Source organism: Apteryx rowi, unplaced genomic scaffold (assembly GCF_003343035.1).
Source record: "Apteryx rowi isolate R43461 unplaced genomic scaffold, aptRow1 scaffold_56, whole genome shotgun sequence".
Lineage (NCBI taxonomy): Eukaryota > Metazoa > Chordata > Aves > Apterygiformes > Apterygidae > Apteryx > Apteryx rowi.
This window is the reverse complement of record NW_020450827.1, coordinates 356940-373127: the sequence shown is the minus strand read 5'-3', so window position 1 is coordinate 373127 and position 16188 is coordinate 356940. Positions and strand designations below refer to the sequence as shown.

General features: G+C 68.9%; 2 protein-coding genes across 5 annotated transcripts; both read right to left on the bottom strand.

Moving 5' to 3' along the window:
• Positions 1-4312: 4312 nt before the first annotated feature.
• On the bottom strand, positions 4313-9669 carry FGF17 (fibroblast growth factor 17). Of its 2 annotated transcripts, none has more exons than XM_026081840.1 (5): positions 9381-9669; positions 9158-9194; positions 6580-6757; positions 4717-4823; positions 4313-4609 (listed from the first exon to the last, which is right to left on the bottom strand). In XM_026081840.1, the coding sequence occupies exons 1-5, from the start codon at positions 9410-9412 to the stop codon at positions 4313-4315; spliced, it is 651 nt and encodes a 216-aa protein (XP_025937625.1). In that variant the 5' UTR covers positions 9413-9669. The 2 variants fall into 2 exon arrangements, with proteins under 2 accessions (XP_025937625.1, XP_025937624.1); XM_026081839.1 differs by having other exon boundaries at positions 6580-6724; positions 9381-9509.
• Positions 9670-12327: 2658 nt separating this feature from the next.
• NPM2 (nucleophosmin/nucleoplasmin 2) lies at positions 12328-16161 on the bottom strand. Of its 3 annotated transcripts, none has more exons than XM_026081900.1 (10): positions 16072-16161; positions 14801-14883; positions 14364-14449; positions 14111-14233; positions 13943-14036; positions 13596-13711; positions 13304-13332; positions 13123-13159; positions 12749-12808; positions 12328-12399 (listed from the first exon to the last, which is right to left on the bottom strand). In XM_026081900.1, exons 1-9 carry the CDS (start codon positions 16131-16133, stop codon positions 12764-12766), a joined length of 675 nt encoding a protein of 224 aa, XP_025937685.1. In that variant the 5' UTR covers positions 16134-16161; the 3' UTR covers positions 12328-12399; positions 12749-12763. The 3 variants fall into 3 exon arrangements, with proteins under 3 accessions (XP_025937685.1, XP_025937686.1, XP_025937687.1); XM_026081901.1 differs by having other exon boundaries at positions 13304-13329; XM_026081902.1 differs by having other exon boundaries at positions 16047-16108.
• Between the last annotated feature and the right edge of the window lie 27 nt (positions 16162-16188).

The window sequence follows — 16188 nt, the reverse complement described above, 5'->3', positions numbered from 1 at the left end:
CAACAGGAGGAGAATTAACCGGCATCATGACGAAGCAGTATTTGCACCGGGCGCTGCTCGCTCGCGCTCCCGCCGCTCCGCCGGCACAAAGAGGGAGGAAAACATAAACAAACCCGGTGTTGCCGGCACCGCCTTGCTGCTAGAAACACCCCGGGGGTCCCCAGCGCCCCCTCCTCCAGTCCCCGGTGCAAGCTGGGGTGCAGCCGGGCGCAGCATCGCCCCAGCCCCCGGCTGAGATTTCGGCACCCCCGTTCCCGAGCACCGAGCGTGGCTGCGGGCACGGGCCCAGGAGGGCCCCCRAGCACCCCACGACACCCCGCGGCACGACGGGCGATGCATTAGGATTGCATCCCACCCACTACCAGCCCGGACCTGGACCGGGCTTTGCGGCACCGCCAAGGGCGGCACTCGCCCGTTGCTGGCGCAGAAAAGGGGAACCTTTGAGAAAAAGGCAGGAATTTCGGGCTCCGGGGCCAACGCTGCTTAGCAAAGGCCTGGGAGGTGTTTGGCATCTGCTAAAGACCAAGCCGTGCTCTCTGCAGCCCCTCGACCTGCCAGAGCCGCCGGAGAGAGCCAGGGCAGCAGGGAGAGCCCCCTCCCTGCATCCTGGCCCCCATCCCGGCGGCGGCGGTCCAGCCCTGCCCGCGGCCGGGTCACGGCACCCGCGAGCCCCACGCGGGGGTGGCCCGGGGCCTGGGGAGCGGCGTGGGGCAGCCGCCTGGAATGGGGCAGGGCAGGGAGGGCTCTGGCCGCCCCCGGAGCCCCTCCRGCACGCGGGCCTGGAGGAGAAGCTGGACGGCCGGCTGCAGACCAGCCCRGCGGTTCAGCATCCCGGCTGCAGGGCGAGGCGGGGGCGGCGGGGGCCGGCGGCTGGGGCGGCAGCACGCGAGGATGCCTGGGATCTATTCCCGGCTCCGTGTGGGAGATGGCTGCCTAGTGACAGGAGCTGCCGAGCTCCGTTTCTGGGTCCTCGCCCTCGAGCGCCGCGCAAGGCCCTGCGCTGCCTCGGTTTCCCCCTTGGCTCGAAGGATGCTCGTGGGCAAGGCGCCCCGCGGGAGGGCTGGGGGCAATGGGAAACGGGGGGGGAAATGCCCCGCGGGGCCGGGATGCAGCCTGGGGCGGGTGGAAAAGGCCGGAGGGCAGTGCACCGGGATGCACCAGCCCCGGCGCAGCCTGCCTGGAGCGGCGTCGCCTGCCCCGGCTGCCCCAGCACGYGGCCCCTGAGCGATCGAGGCTGCGGCTGCCTCCCCCGCGCTAACCCAGTTTCTCAGGCACCGAGACGACTGCAGAGCCCGCTCGGCATCCGGATCCTCCGCCCAGCGAGCGACGGAGCCGCCGAGCCGCCTCCCGGCACGCCGGGGACCCCCGGGGACGTGTTACCTGGGCAGCCCAGCCCTGCTCATCCCCAGCCTGTTTGCGGCCGGTCCCCGGTGCCCGGGGAGGYGGCGCGGCGCAGGAAGGGGTGGCAAGGGCTGCGCGGGCAGGGACCGAAGCGGGTGCAGCCCCGGGAGAGGTGGGCTCCCCACCGCCGCCGCCAGCAGCGGGGCCGGAGGGAGGAGTCTGCAAACGCACATATCCACCGCTGGCCGGACACCTGGACACGCCGGGGCGTGCAGCCTCGCCGCCGCGCGCGCGTGCTCGCTCACGCCTGCTCTTGCACGCTCGCCCCATCACGTGCACGCGCCCAGCGCCGTGCAGAGCCGCCCGCTGCACCCCAGAGACCCCCCCGCCCCCCAGCAGCCGCTGCCGCCCGCCCGGTGCGGTGCTCCCACCCTGCCGAAGCCGCGGGGTCACCCATCTGCCCGGCCGTGCCCTTCAAACCCCCTGGCAGGCCCCGGCCAGCATCCGCCAGCCCCAGCGAAGCCGGAGCGCCGCAGCCACCACCGCGGTGGGGGGGTAAGGGGCTGGGGGCGAGGAGGAGGAGGGAGGGGAAGGGCCCTACCTTCAGGGGCACCCGGGGCCCGCGGCGGGCAGGTTCGCCTCTCCGCCAGGAGCCATGCCTGCGCCGAGCATCCCCTCCCCTGCGCCGCACCGCACGTTGCTACAGCGACCGCCTCCCTCCGCCAGCCGGAGCCGAGCGGGGATGGCGGCGAGGGAGGATGTGCAGGAGCCGCTCCGCGCCCCCGCCGCCGAGCCAGGCCCCTTGCCCTGCACCGGGGAGCTGCCCGGGCACCCCCCCCCCGGTGCCAGCCCCAAAACGCCTCCGCCGGCCCGGCCCCGCTGCCAGGAGGCTGCGGTTTGCAGCRGAGCATCCCTGGAGGGGAAGGGGGCCGGTGCATGCATGCTGGGGGAGACCCACGGCGCTCACCCCCAGCGTGCCCCACGGCTCGGGGACCCGGGGTGTGGGGGGACAGGCCAGGGTGTGCACAGGGGTGACCCTCGCCCATGGGGCTGGCTGGTGAGACAGGGCCCCAGCATGGTGCAGGGCCAGCGGTGCTGGTGCTGAAGTCTGTCCCCCAAGCAAGCTGGGTCCCTCGGGGGCCCCTGGCGTTGGCCGCCCCAACGGCCCCGGGTGCCCCCTGCCCTTCATCCTGGCCGGCATCGCCTCCCCCTGCACGGCCAGCTCCCCAAAACCCCCCTTTCCCCGGAGCTTTCAAGGCACCGGCCGGAGCCGGCGAGGAGAAAAGCCTTGGGAAAGACACGGGGCGTTTGAGCGGGGCTGGCGGCAGGGCGAGACATCCTCCAGTGCACTTTCTGCACAGCGAGCATTCCTGTCTCCACCTCCGCCCCCCGCCCCGGGTCTCACCTCAAAAAACAAGAAAGAAACAGTGTGAGTTTTTTCTTCCCCGGCCATAATTAAAAAGGACTCACCCTTCAGAGCCCTTTCTATCCCGGGAGGTCGAGAAGAAAGAGAGGGGAGGAAGGGGAAAGCCCTGAAAGAAAAGAGAGGAAGGGGCTGGGGAAGGAGAAGAGAAGGAGCAAAAAAGGGACGGGGAAAAATTAAAGCGGAGATTACACAAAGGGAACTCCTCTACCTTTGAAGCCTGGGCTAAATTGGGGAGGGGGCGGCGGGGGCAGGGAGGGCGCGGAGCAAATCGGCCCTTTCTCAAAGCCCTCTCCTTTAAAGAATGTCTCGGATTCCTGCGGAAACAAGGAGCCGCGTCTGTGAGGCCGAAGGAAACGGGARGGGAAAAATTAACCCAGCCGCGCCRCTAATTCCCGCCCGCCACACCTGGGCAGGCAGCGCCGGGCGCATTGTTCGGCCGTAATTGCTGGGTGTTGCATTTCTCTTCTGCTTTAAAGCTTCATTTAACTCAAACTGTTATAATTTTCTCCCCCTTCCTCGCCTGCCCCCCGCCCCAGCCGCGTCCCCACCGCCTTGTGCCGGCGGGGTGTCGCGCCGGAGCCGGCTCGGGGATTACGTCCTCCGGGGCGTCGTGCCGGGCCGGCGGGGCAGCGCCGCATCCCGCCGCGTCCCTCCCTGTCCCCGGCGGAGCCGCGGGGAGGCACAGGCTGCCGGCCGCCGGGGCGCTCTAGACGCTCGCTTTTATTCGCCTTCGGGCTTTCCCTTTTCTTTTTTATACAAATAAACTCCCAAGTCTAAACGTTTAGGCCTAAAACTGACTCGTTATGGAAACAGCAGAGTTCGCAACCGCGTCGCAGCGAACAGCCCCCGAAAAGCGGCCTGGAGGTTCCCCCCCGCGCGGCGCAGCCCGCGGGCAGCCGGTGCCGCAGCCGGTGCCGCTGCCGGAGCCGTGAGCGGGGCAGCCCGGCGCCTCCCGGCCAATAAATAACGTGGGGACCCAGGGCGGCCGCGGGGACAAGTGCTGGCCCCGCTTCTCCGTGCGGCCCCCGGTGCTGCAGGGGCAAAACACGCAATGGGCACGTGGGAGAGGCAGGGATGGACGGATGTGCTGCAGGAATTGAGGGTCTCTCCGGCAGCTGTGTGGCCTCTCTGCACCCTCCCTGCAGGGGTTTCCCCCGGTCTTGCCCAGTGGCTTGCTGCCGTCCATCCCTGTGGAAAGGCTCTGGGAGGGGAGCAGGACGGAGAGGGAATCATGGCCCGGGGATCGCAGCCAGTGTGGGAAGCATGTCCAGGATGCTGTGCCGTGTTGGGCAGCGGATGCAGGGCATCCCCGGTGCCGGGTACCGCAGGGCACACAAGGCTCTAGGGGTGAAGGGAGCCCGACGTGGGATCAGGGACCGGATCCCATGCCCCAATCTCCCCGGCTACCCCTGGGTGCTTGGGAGGAGTACAAAAATAGAGCATCTTCCTTTAAAAAAAAAAAACCCAAAGAAACGGGGGAGGAAACGGCGCGGGAGGGTGCGAGGAGAAGGGGCGGCGGGGGGCCGGCGGCGGCGGCGGCGGGCGTTAYGTGAGCGGGCGCGGGGCGCGGGTGCGCTTGGTGCGGCGCGTCGGGGAGGACGAGCCCACGAACTCGAACTGCTTCTGCCGCTCGGCGTTGTTGGGGAAGGGCAGCTGGCCGCGGTAGAGGCGCTTGATGAAGTGCGCTTCCCGCTGGTTCTGGCGGCTCCGCGAGGCCTTGCGGGGCCGGCCGCGGCGCGTGAAGGCCATGTACCAGCCCTCGTAGCGGGCGTTCTGGAAAGCCGTGTAGTTGTTCTCCAGCACGATCTCCGTGAAGATGCAGTCTTTGCTCTTGCCGTTGGGCTGCAAAAGGAGCAGAGGGAGCGTCAGCGCCGGCGGGGAAGGGCCCCGGGGCTGGGGACGGAGGGGAGCGCGGCACCGCTCCCGGCGCGCGCCGGGCCGGGACTCACTTTCCCGACGAGCTTCCCCCGCTTGCTCATGCAGATGTACTTCTCGCTCTCGGCGCCCTTGATGCGCACGCGGCTGCCGAAGGTGTCCGTCTCCACGATGAGCTTGGCTGCCGGGGCGAGAGCGAGGGGAGAGGTGTCGCGCGGGGGCTGCCGGCTCCCCGAACCCCCGCCGCCTGCGGGGCCGCGGGAAAACCCTCCTCCCCGCCTCCGTTTCGCCTCCGTTTCGCCTCATTTTGCAGGGCCGAGCCGGCGGGATCGCCATCCCCGCAGGAAGGGGGGACCACGGCTCCCGGCTCGGCGCCGCCGTGATGCCCGGCGGCTTTGTCGAAGCTCAGCGGAGGCAAACGGCGCGTCGGATAAAAGCGCCGCGGAGAGCGGCGGCCCCTTCCCCCCCCCCCCGGCACATCCGCATTGTCGGATGTTCAATGGCTTTTCCAGGGCCAGACCGGGTCCAGCACCCGGCGGGTTAATTATCCTCGTCCTCATTGTTTGGCGACGACACAGAGGTGGCTGGAAAGGTTGGGAGCCGACACTGAAACCAATGACCCCGCCGGGTGCTGCGCCCAGCGGCTGACAGCCCGCGCTCGCCCTGGCATGGATAATTCAGGGAAAGACCTGGAAAGGTGCTGAATCAGCCTCGCCGGCCACCGGGCTTAGGAAGCCTCTCGCGACGCTTCCGCGCCCTGGAGCCGTGAGCGTGGCCTCCGCGGGGCCGGGACACCCGGCAGCCGGCGCTGGAGGGTCCGCGGGCAGCGCCGCGGGGTGGCTCGGCCCACGGTGGGCTGCCCGGGACGGCGCTCGCCGCTCTGCTTTCTCAGCTCCCTCTGCATATAAATATTTAAGGTGCTGACACTGGGATCAGGTGATTGCGGCCGGCACGGGCAGATGCATTTCTCGTCAAATAAAAGTTGCGTTTCTCGTGCAGGGAAGTGATTAGAAAGCAAAAGCCTTAAATATAGGGCTTAAAAAGTAATGTTGCATGATATTAGAGAGAAACGTGACTTTGGAAATGCTGAGGTCAGGGCTGCGTTTCAGCCTTGTTCTCCTGGGAGTTATTTTTTGGGGGGGCTGGGGGGGAACTGCATGCTGCCCCGCCAGGCACCCGAGGGCTGCGCGGGGCCGTGTCCGGGTCCGAGCAGGGACGAGCGGCAGCGGAGGGATCACGGACCACGTCCAGGCGGACGCTGCACAGTGAGGTGTCCAGGGGGACCCCGCTGCTGCCCTGAGCCCTTAGGGGAAGGAGGGTTTTTTGCTCGGTTACGGGCAAAACACTGGTGGGAAGCTGAGCCCTTTAAACGGAGTTACGCCAGGGCACAAAGATTCATCGATCCATCTTGCAGAGGAGCTGAAAAGCCAATTTTTAACCGGAGCTGAACTCGGTCCCTAAGCAACTATGAGAACTGGCACAAGCGCCACGGGCAAYGCGGGCCGAGCTCTCTTATCGGCTGCCCCATGCCAGGAAAACGCTCACCCCGGCTTCGGGATGAGACCGACTCCGTCAGGGTGATTCAAACCTTTAACCCTTTCCGGGCGCTCGCCCCCTGCGGCCCTGCCGCCGGCTCCCTGCGCGGCTCCTCGGGGAGCAGAGACCTCCCGGAGCTTTTCTAGCCGTTGCATGAACACCTCCGTCCCGGGAAGGGCACGGCCTCATCCCCTGGCTCTGCGTTAGCCCCTCCAAGCTGGTGCCTCCAAGTCCTCAAATAACCGCAAGAGCCCAGCTGCAATGCCCGGGGACCCTGCGAGGCTGCCGGGCACCTGGCTGCAGCCACATGGATCCGGAGGGGGAGGATTTCGCTGCGGCTCGGACCCAGCCCTGCCCCGTTCCCTCCCCGGCTGGCAAAGCCGGGCCCGCGGGCTCCTTACCGAATTTGTTGCCGTCCTCGGCCGTGGCGGTGATCCTTTTGCCGTTCACCTGGACGTGCTTGCCGCTGGTCCGGCTGTAGAGCTGGTACTCCCTGATCTGCCTTCGGCTCAGCTGGTCGGTCATGGCGCCCTGGTCCCTCACGTACTGGTTAAAATTAGGAGACGGTTGATTCTCCCCCTTTGTTTACAAAGGGAAAAATAAAATCAATTTGTTTTGGACAGCCCACGGCAAGGGGACGGAGACGGGAGCCTCGCGGGGCTGCGGCGGGCAGGCGTCGGGGCCGGCACCCTGGGTCGAGGATGCCCGGTGCAAGCAGCGCCCCGTGCGCGCCCAAGCCCTCTCCGTGCCGGAGCGCCTCGGCACACGGATGCACGGCTGGTGCAGCAGGGATGGAGAAGCAGGGACCTTCCTCTCCATCGCACGTGCCGAGAAAGACGCGGGATCGCGCAGGTGAGGATGCTCTCCGCAGGACTGGCCAGTGCAGCCCCATCCTTCCCTGCCAGCCTCGGCAGCGGGCAACGGGATGCTCCCAGCCGTGCCCCGGCCAGATGGATGCTCGTCGGCATCTCCTCCTCAGGGACCGAGGGACGCCCACGTCGCCGCCTGATGAACCGGGGCAGGACGGTGCAAAACGCCCGCTGGTCCCTCCCGGGGGCCGGGAGCCGGGCTGGGAGCTCGGCAGCGGAGCCATCTCCTCCTGCACCCTGAGCGTGCCCTGGTCCCGGGGCCGACCGTTCCCGGCCGGAGGAACGGAGCACGGTGCGGAGCCCGGCCAGCGTCGTGGCTTATGCTAATGCAGCAGCAGAACCGCTCGCTCCCTCAGAAAAGAGTTATCGTACGGTAACCGGTGGCTAATTACTGCCGACGAGCCGGGGGGCAGCCGCCCGCTCCCCCGCGGCACCGGGCTGCAGTCAGCGCCTTCCCGTGCGCGTCTTAGGAGGCGGCTTCGGATAGTCCCTGCGCGAGCAGGAAGCCTGGTCTGAGAGCCGATGTCACGGCTTGCCACGGTGCCGGAGGGCCGTGAGCGCCGTCGGGGCGCCGAGGCTGAGCCGGCCAGCAGCCGCATGCCGGAAAGGCCCCGAGCCGGGGGAAGCGCTCCAGAGAGGGAGCATCCCATGTTTCCTACCGCGCTCCAAAAAAAAAATCAGTCATAAGGAGAAAGCTGAAAGCCAACTGGGATGCAACTGCACAGTCTGGGGCTCGTAGGAACAGCAGATTCCCACTTGTTGAGTTCCTGCTTTCCAAAGCGGTCGTTTTGAGCCAAAACGCAGGCGTTTACGGGCCTGGCTTGCAGCTGCGCTTTTCCGCGAGGGGAAGCCGGTGGGGAAGGCTCCCTGCACAGGCACATCCCCCTGCGGACCGGCAGTCCCCGGGGAGAGCGCAGCTCCCGGCCGGCTTGCACCAGCCTCACCGCCCCCGGCGTCGCGGGAWGCTGCCTCCCGTGGGGAAATGCCCCCGCGGCACCCGGGGCCGGGCAGGCACCCGGCTCCCCGCCACCTCTGTGCACCCCTCGGGGGCTCGTTTCCTGCCCGGATCCGCTTTAAAGCCTTTGGGGCTGGCTAAGGGGCTGGGGTGGGGGGAAGGCCCCTCTCCATCAAAGGCAGCTCCCTTCCCTTCTCGTTTCCAAAGAAATAAAGGCATTTACCTTGGGGGGGGGGGGGAAAAAAAAAAAGGGAAAAGAAAAAAGGGTCCCAAGCGCATACTAAGGCCTCCGAGGGCGGCAGCCACGGCGGTTTTGTTCGGGCGCTGGAGAAGAGGGTGCTGATATGGAACAGTGCATTTTAATAGCCGCTGCCTTTCTAAAGCGCACAAAAAGGGACGGCGCATCCCTAACAAGGATGGGGGCGAGGGAAGGGGGGCGCCGAACCTCGCGCCGGCGGGGCCAACGTGCGGCGCCGCGACTCGGCGCTGCCCCGTTACCCCCCTCGCCGAGCGGCTGCCGCCGCCGCCGCCGCCGGCGCGAGCGCGGGCAGAGTCCGGCCCCGAGATCTCAAGGCTGATGGACTTGGCACGTCGCTCCCCGAGCCCGGCTGCGAGAAATGTATCGGATGCATCTGCGGCGCGCGGGGAGGGTTTTCCCCGCTGGCCTTGCCCGCGCCAGCTGTCCCCGGCCAGACGCGGGCTGCTACGAAAGGGCGCGTGGCGAGCGCGCTTGTGCCCTGCGCCGAGCCCCGCGTGCCCCCGCCGCCGAGCCCCCGGCAGCAAAACTCCCCTCCCGCGGGGTCTCTCCGCATCCAGACCTGGCCCCGGCGGGCAGCGCCGGCCCCGTGGCGGGATCAGCCTTTGCACACGGGGGGATATTTAAGAGCAGCGCTCAGGGCACGGCGCCCCGCGCCCGGCCACCGCCGCGGCGGGGAAAGCCACCCGCGATGCGAAAGGACGTCCCCGACGCAAACGGCCCTAAGCGGCTAGTCCAGCACCCCGACGCGGCGCCGACGTTGTTGCAAACCCGGCGCCTTCGAACCGCCCGGCTTTGTAGCGGAGCCGGACCGTGGCAGCCAGCAAACGCGGACCAGCCCGAGCCAAGCTCGCGCCGTTAGGGGGTTAGTAAAACAGACAAGTGTTTTATCAACGTACCTGGGTCTGACAGGAAAACATCAGGAGCTGGAAACATCTGCATTTGGAAACAAAAGAGAGAGGGAGAGAAACAGGGTGTTTTGTTTGGGGTTATTATTTTTTTCCCCCCCCCCAGCAATGAATAGCTGTTTCCAACTGCACTAATAATAAACTACTGATAAAACCCGCGTTGCAAAGAATTGCAACAAAACCAGCGGCGGGGAGAGGGAAAGGCAGCGCTTACATGGAGAGGTTCTGCAGGCTGATGGGCTGCATGTCGCTCGCCGAAGCCCCCAAGAAAAAGGCATGAAACGGGGGCGCCGAGATGGGCGCGCTGCAAAGCTCCCGGCCTCGCCGAGCTCCCTCACCGCCGGCACATTCCCGCTGGGGCGGCGAAAGCCACGGAGCAGAGCGTCCCCGTCTTCCTCGCGCGGTCCCCTCGCTCAGAGCCAGCCGGGGAAAAGCGAGGCGAAACCCAGGCTCTCGTTGCGCTTCTAAGCCCGCGTGCGATGCCGGTGCCTCTGGAGCAGGACCGGAGACGGCGCATGGGGGAGACAGCGGGGAGAGCGCGTCCGCCGGCCGCGGTCCTCTCTTCTCGCACCCCTCCGGGCTGCGCGTCCTACGCTGCAAGAGCCTTCGGGGCAGCCAGATCCATGGTGTCCCCTGCGTCCCCACCCCATCAGCCTCCCGTCCTCGGGCCGGTCCCTGGGATGCGTTTCCTCCGGCAGCCAGGAAGCAGCTAGCGGGAAAGGTGGCTCCGGGCAGGGCACGGCTGCCCTCCGCGGAAGGGAGCGCCCGGGGTCCCGCGCCCCATCGAGCCGGGAGCCGCCAGGTCGCTGCGCCTGTCCCGGCCTGGTGACAGCCTTTAAAGCTTGGAAGAGCCTGTGCAGAGAGGGGCCGAACCTCTCCCGGGAGGCAGTCGGCACTGCGGAGGGAAGGAGGATCGGACCTAGCAGGGGCCTGGGAGGGAGGAGGGGAAGGGGGAGGCGGGGAGGGAGGCAGCTTGGCGCGGCGGCTCGGCTCGGGGTGTCCCCGTCCCGCAGAGGCGGCGGGTGGCAAAGCCGCGCACGGGGAGGACGCGGGCGCTGCGGCGGGGGGGGACGGCAGCCCGGTGCGTTGCGAGAGCGCGGGGGGTGGGCCAAGCCCCGGCACCCCCTGCACGCACCGAGGATGCTCCTCGTCACCCTCCTTTCGCCAGCACGCCAGGCCCTCGCCGAGCCCAGCCGCGGCTCGTGGCCGCCTCGTCCCCGAGCACCGCCGGGGGCTTCGCCGCGAGCCCCCAGACCACGCTGCGCCGCGAAGGCGTGAGAAAGGCACCGCAAATGGTTTGCAATCGACAGCTTGAGCGCTCCTGCTCCCCCAGAGCCAGCTCCCATTTCGGAGGCTTCCCGGGGCCCATGGCGGCCCCCCCAGGCCTGGCGCTCACTGGCTAGGGGCTCCCCCCGTCCCCTTTCGCCCCCCGCGCGCAGCGGGGCCGGCTGGTCCCTGGGGCTCTGCCGCCGCGCCGGGAGGCAGAGGATGCGCCGTTCCCCGCGCGCCGTTTGCTCCGGCGCTCGGCCGCGGAGGTGCTAAGTGCCTTACGAACACCCCTGGCAGGTGGCCAGGCCGGTGCCCGAAAACACGCCCGCGCTCTGCCCCGGAGGGGGCCGCACATGGGGCGCAAAGCAGCCCCCTTYGCCGTGCCCTGGGGAGCTGCGCCCGGAGCAGGGCCGGGGCATTTGCTGCCCGTCTCGGCAGCCGCGCCGGGGAGCGGGCGAGAGCGCAGCCTTCGCCCGCCCGGGCTGCCAAGAGCGCCGGGTACCCGCACCCTCCGAATTTGGGGGGTGGATGCAGCGCTAACAACCCAAATTAAACCTCCCCTGGTGCTTTCTCACCTCCCAGGCCAGGAATTCAGCCCAAACCACAAACCGCTGCTCCCAATAAACACAAGCGTTGGGTTTCCCGTGGGAATGGCGTGTCCCATGCCGGGGTGCGAACGGCCCCCAGGGAGCTGGCGGCCCTGGACGGGAGCTCAGCATCCCGCACGGAGGGCTCGGCATCCCGGCGCTGCCGCAGCAGCCGGCCACCCCCGAGGGGCCGCGTCTCCGGTCCCCCGGCTGCAGCCGATGACTGATGGCCGCGGAGCCGTCATCACTCCGGGCGTCCCCTCCCCGGGCCGGGGCAGAGGGTCCCGGCGAGCCGTCAACGCGCCGGGGGGAGCCTGCTTGTGCAAGCAGCTCCCGCGGGGAGAAGAAAGCCGAAGGGGGGGGGGGGGGCCGCCTGTCAAAACCTTCGGGCAGCCCCGGCTCTCGCCGCACGTGCGGCCGGCCGGGCGGCTGGTGGCCACCTGGGCCAGCTGTCCCCGTGGCCGGGGAAGCGCGGAGCGATGCTCGGGGCCGCAGCCCTCCCGCCACACACCTGGGGGGGAATTAAAGGCTGCTTTTGTGGCCGGCTCGGCTCCCCCCTTGGGGCCAATCTGAGCGCACAGCAGTGTCCCGCGCGCTCCCGAGGGGCACCGGACCCTCCACAAATACCTGCTAACTCGCGACCAAGGCCAGGTCAATGGGTTATAATCATCTCCCCGCTGCTCGGTAATCCCCTATTGTCTCCTATTCACAGCGACACTTGTTACCCCGCGCGGCCGGGGCCGGGGCCGGCCTTGCGCGGGGGGAGAGGGGGGGACGCCGCGCAGCGAGTCCGGCACGGCGGGATGCTCGGGAACGGCGGCCGCCTCGCAGACCCCGTCGCGGTCAAACGCGGCTGGAGCAAGGGAGCGGCGCAGCGAGAGCTTGCGTAGCCCCATGGCCGTATCAGAGGGCAGCGATCCCTCCTCTGCAGGGCAGGGGTCTCCTTGCAGCCCCCCAGCCAGCCCCGCGGGAGGTCCGGCCCCGGGCAGYGCGAGCATCCCGCAGCCCGTGCCGGAGGCAGGGCGCTGCACAGCCGGGCACCCGAGGATGCTCCCGTATTCCCGAACGGCAGCAGCAGCTCAGCCCGCCGCCTGTCCCCGCTGCAGCCCTGGCCTCTGCAGGGAGAGGCGAGAATTGCACGGCTGCAGCCGCACGGGACACGGCTCACCGAGCGGCCAAACCCTCCCGTCGCAGGGCAGAAGCACTGCCTGCCCCGGGCGGGCTCAGACCCCGGGGAAGGGCCAGGGCATCGAGGCCCCCAGGCGCGTTCCCCATCCCTCCCTCCCCAGCACAGGGAGCTGGGAGTGCAAAACAGATCCTTTATTTGGGAAGGACGGCACAAAAATAGCAGACTTCCAGGCTCTTCTGCCCCAGGCCCTGGAAGGGAAGGGGAAAGGGTCTTAGAGGGGCCGCCCCGGGCCCTCCTCGCTCTCCCCGGGGCCGGGCTGCCCCCTCTCCTCCCAGGCGCTCGCGGGGAGCGGCGGGAGCTGCTCGAAGCCTTGCAGCCTTCGCCGCAGGGAGGCAGCTCCGTTCCCAGGCAGAGCAGCACGAGCAGATGCTCAAGCCGAGTCCCCCCCCCAGCCAGCGTGCAGAGCACTAACGTGCTCAAGCCACCTCAGCCCAGCACCCAGCCCTGTCCTCCACGCAGAGGAGGAGAGAAGGGACACCGGCACCCTCCAAGCGGGAGCCGTGGCACCCGGCCGCCCCGGCCCTGCTCCCCGCTTACCTGCCGCAGCTCGCGCTACTTCTTTGCCGCTGGCTTCTTCCCCCTGCCTGCTCCTCGGCCCTGCCGGAGGACCACGGCCACGGCTTAGCACAGCCGCGCGGTGCTGAGCACGGGGAGCCCAGCCCGGAGGGATGCATCCGTCCGGGACAACCCGACCCTCCCTGGCCCTCCATTACTCTCCCCTTTTAGGGAGTTCGGCAGCCAGCTAGGACCACGATTAGCATCGCATGTCAGTCCCTTTCCCTCCCCAAGGGCTCTCAGTCCTGAGCAATCAGGATTAATCCAGGCAGGCCCTGCAGTCCCACGGGAGCTCAGAGCCTTGCCCGGAGCCACTGGGAAGATGCAGACACCCCGGCAGCACAGCCGGCTCCTACCTTGCTGGGAAGGGGATCCTCGGAGGAGACGTTGTTCCTGCTCGGGAGAGGAGGAAAGGGCTGGGATCACGGTTCCTCCTGCCGAGCCGGCGCAGGACCCCGGCAGATCCCGCTGCGCCCTGGCCGGTCCGGTCCACGCTCCTCCTGCCCTCCACCCGCCAGCTCCCTCCGTCATACTCACAGCTCTTCCTCCTTCTCCAGCCTCCTCTTCTAGGAGAGAGGGATGCAGTTAACGGGGCCAGGCACGTCCGCAAGCGCAGGCGGGACGGGGACTCCCTCTGCCAGCAGCCTGCGACGCCTCCGAGGGCCAAGCCGCACGGCTCGTCCCAGTTAGAGGGTTGCTGGGGCTGGCTGCAGCGGGGGGGCTCGGAGCAGCCTGTCCCTGCGGCACGACCACCACCCTGTGTCCCGGCTACCCGGGACCCCCTTCTCCCGCCTCCGCGGAGGAGCCGCGCGCCCGGCTCCGTGCCTACCTTGGCGGCGCCACTGCCCTTCTTGGCAGCCTGGACCTTGGGGGGCTTCTCGGGGGACTCCTCCGCGGACTCTTCCTCCTCCACCTCCTCCTCATCCCAGGACAGGTTGGGCATTACTGCGGGAGAGGCCAGCTCAACCCTTGCTCCCAGGCGGGCAAGAGCCCCCCCCCCAGGCGGGTTTCCCTCGGGGCATCCCGTCCCAACGCCCTCCCATCGCCCGGCTCCGGCTGCTGGAGGCAGCTCCGCATCCCAGCGCGGAGGAGGGTTCGGAGCAAGGTCCTGCAGCAAGCTGGGAAGCGGCAGCCCGGAGCACGAGTCCCCCAGCCCTCCGCGCCCCGGCAGCTTACGGGAAACGTGCTGCCCGCTGATGTAGACGGGGCCGGAGCCGGCTCTCAGGCGGAAGGTGACGGGAGGYGTCAGCTCCACTCCCACCAGGGTGGCCTGCAAGAGAGGGCGCGTGGCGGTGCCCGCCGGAGCCAGCCCCCTCGGGGCAGCCCCCGCCGCCGGGCACTCACCATCGGCAGCACCGAGGGCTTCAGGGTGGCGAGCGGGATGGGGGCGTGGGGGCCCTCGCCGTCCTCCRCCGGCACGATCTCCACCACGTGGAACTCGTCCCTGGCCTTCTCTCCCAGGCAGATCTTAGGGAGCAAGAAGAGCCCCCCTCCATGGCACCCTGCCGCCTCCAGACATCCCTTGCCCAAACCCCAGTGAAGGGCTGGGGTCCTCCTCCGGGTGCTCCCGGATCTGCCCACGGCAGCGACCACCTACCGTCCGCAGCGCCAGCTGCTGCTCGTACTGCCACTCGTCCGGCACCTGGAAGGTGTAGGAGTCCTTCTCGCTGCTCAGCTCGCACCCTGCGGACATGGCGAGCCTCAGGGAGCCGCCGGGGCAGGGCGCTGGGGAGGACCGCGCGCCCCCTCTCCCGCCCGGAGGGCACCGGGGACGTCGGGGAGCAGCCGCAGCGGATGATGCTGCGGTACCCGGCTCCCGGCGGGCAGGYGAGGTGAAGGCAGGAGTCCGGCCCCGTTACGGAGGGAGACCGCGGAGGAGTCGGAGCGGGTCAGTGCACACCTCGACCCCGAGGGGGGGGGGGGGTCTCTGGTCGAGGGGCTCGTCGCCGGCCTCGGCGGGCCAGGCACCCTGGCCGGAGCGGGCTCGGTCTCGCCGCAGCGCTGGGGATGGCGGCGCGAGGCGGAGGTCCTTACCCCAGATCAGGGACATGGGCTTCTCGGACTTGCTGTCGATGTCGATGCTGTCCGTGAGGGACATAGCGGCAGGATCCCTCTTCCTGGGGAGCGGACAGCGTTACCCAGGAGGGCTCCCGGGCTGCAAAGGCTTTCCCAAGCCTCCCCCCCGCTGCCCCCAAGCGCCCACCCTGGGCTGCAGGAGGGCATTTGCCCGTGCCCAGCGCTGTGTGTGGCTGCAGAGCTGGGGACACCAGCCTGGCTCMCCCTACTCCCCCCGGGGCTCCCCCTGGGACCCCACTAGCCCAGCCAGGCTCCAGGACAGAGCAGCCACCCCAGGTCCTGCCAGCCTCGCTCCATTTGCGGCTGGAGGCTCAGGCTTTCCATTTGCAGCTTGGAGAAGAGCCCGCGCAGCTCAGCCCCAGATGATAACACTGCATTAGAAAACTCACCCTGGGCACTCGGTTTATATCAACCCCCACAAGAGCCTCCTAAACGCCCCAGCAGCAGCTGCCCTCTGGCTCCCGCTCGGCAGCTTATAGAGGCTCGGAGCCGCTGCCCACCCAATCGGCACCCGCTCCAAGAGGAGCAGGGAGAGCAGATCCTCGCTCGTAGGGTCGTTACACCTCGCAGCTGTGCTCCGTTGCCGGAGGAGCCCAGTCTGCATCGCAGCTGATGGGGGAGCCCCTGATCGCACCCGGGAAACYGGGGGCCAGCCCGGGACCCCTCCTGTCGCTCGGCTCCCCCAGCACCGCAGCTCCCCRGGGTCCGTGCGGGGAGACCCATCGGCCAGCGGTGCCTGCCCAGAAAGCTGCAGCCCGATGCGTTCCCTGCCCGGCCGGGAGCTCGCCGAGCCTCTGGGCTGCCTCACAGAGGTGCTGCCGGGTGCCGCTGTGCCCTGCAACCACTGCTGCGTGGCACTGTGTCCTGCTGGGTACCACTGTGCCCTGCCACCCCTGCTGAGTGCCACCGCGTCCTGCCAGGTGCCACTGTGCATTGCCACCCCTGCTGGGTGCCACCGTGCCCTGCTGGGTACCACTGTGCATTGCCACCCCTGCTGGGTGCCACCGTGCCCTGCTGGGTACCACTGTGCATTGCCACCCCTGCTGAGTGCCACCGTGCCCTGCCAGGTGCCACTGTGCCCTGCCATCCCTGCTGGGTGCCACTGTGCATTGCCACCCCGGCTGGGTGCCACCGCACCCTGCCAGGTGCCACCGCGCGCTGCCATGCCCCGCCGCCCCTGCTGAGCGTCGCCGTGCCCTGCCACCTTGCTGGGTGCCACCGTGCCCTACCAGCGCTGCTGAGCGCCACCACGTCCCGCCAGGTGCCCCCGCGCCCTGCCACCCTGCTGCATGTCCCCGTGCTCGGCCAGGGGCCACCGCGCCCCGCCCCCGCCCCCGCATGGCCAC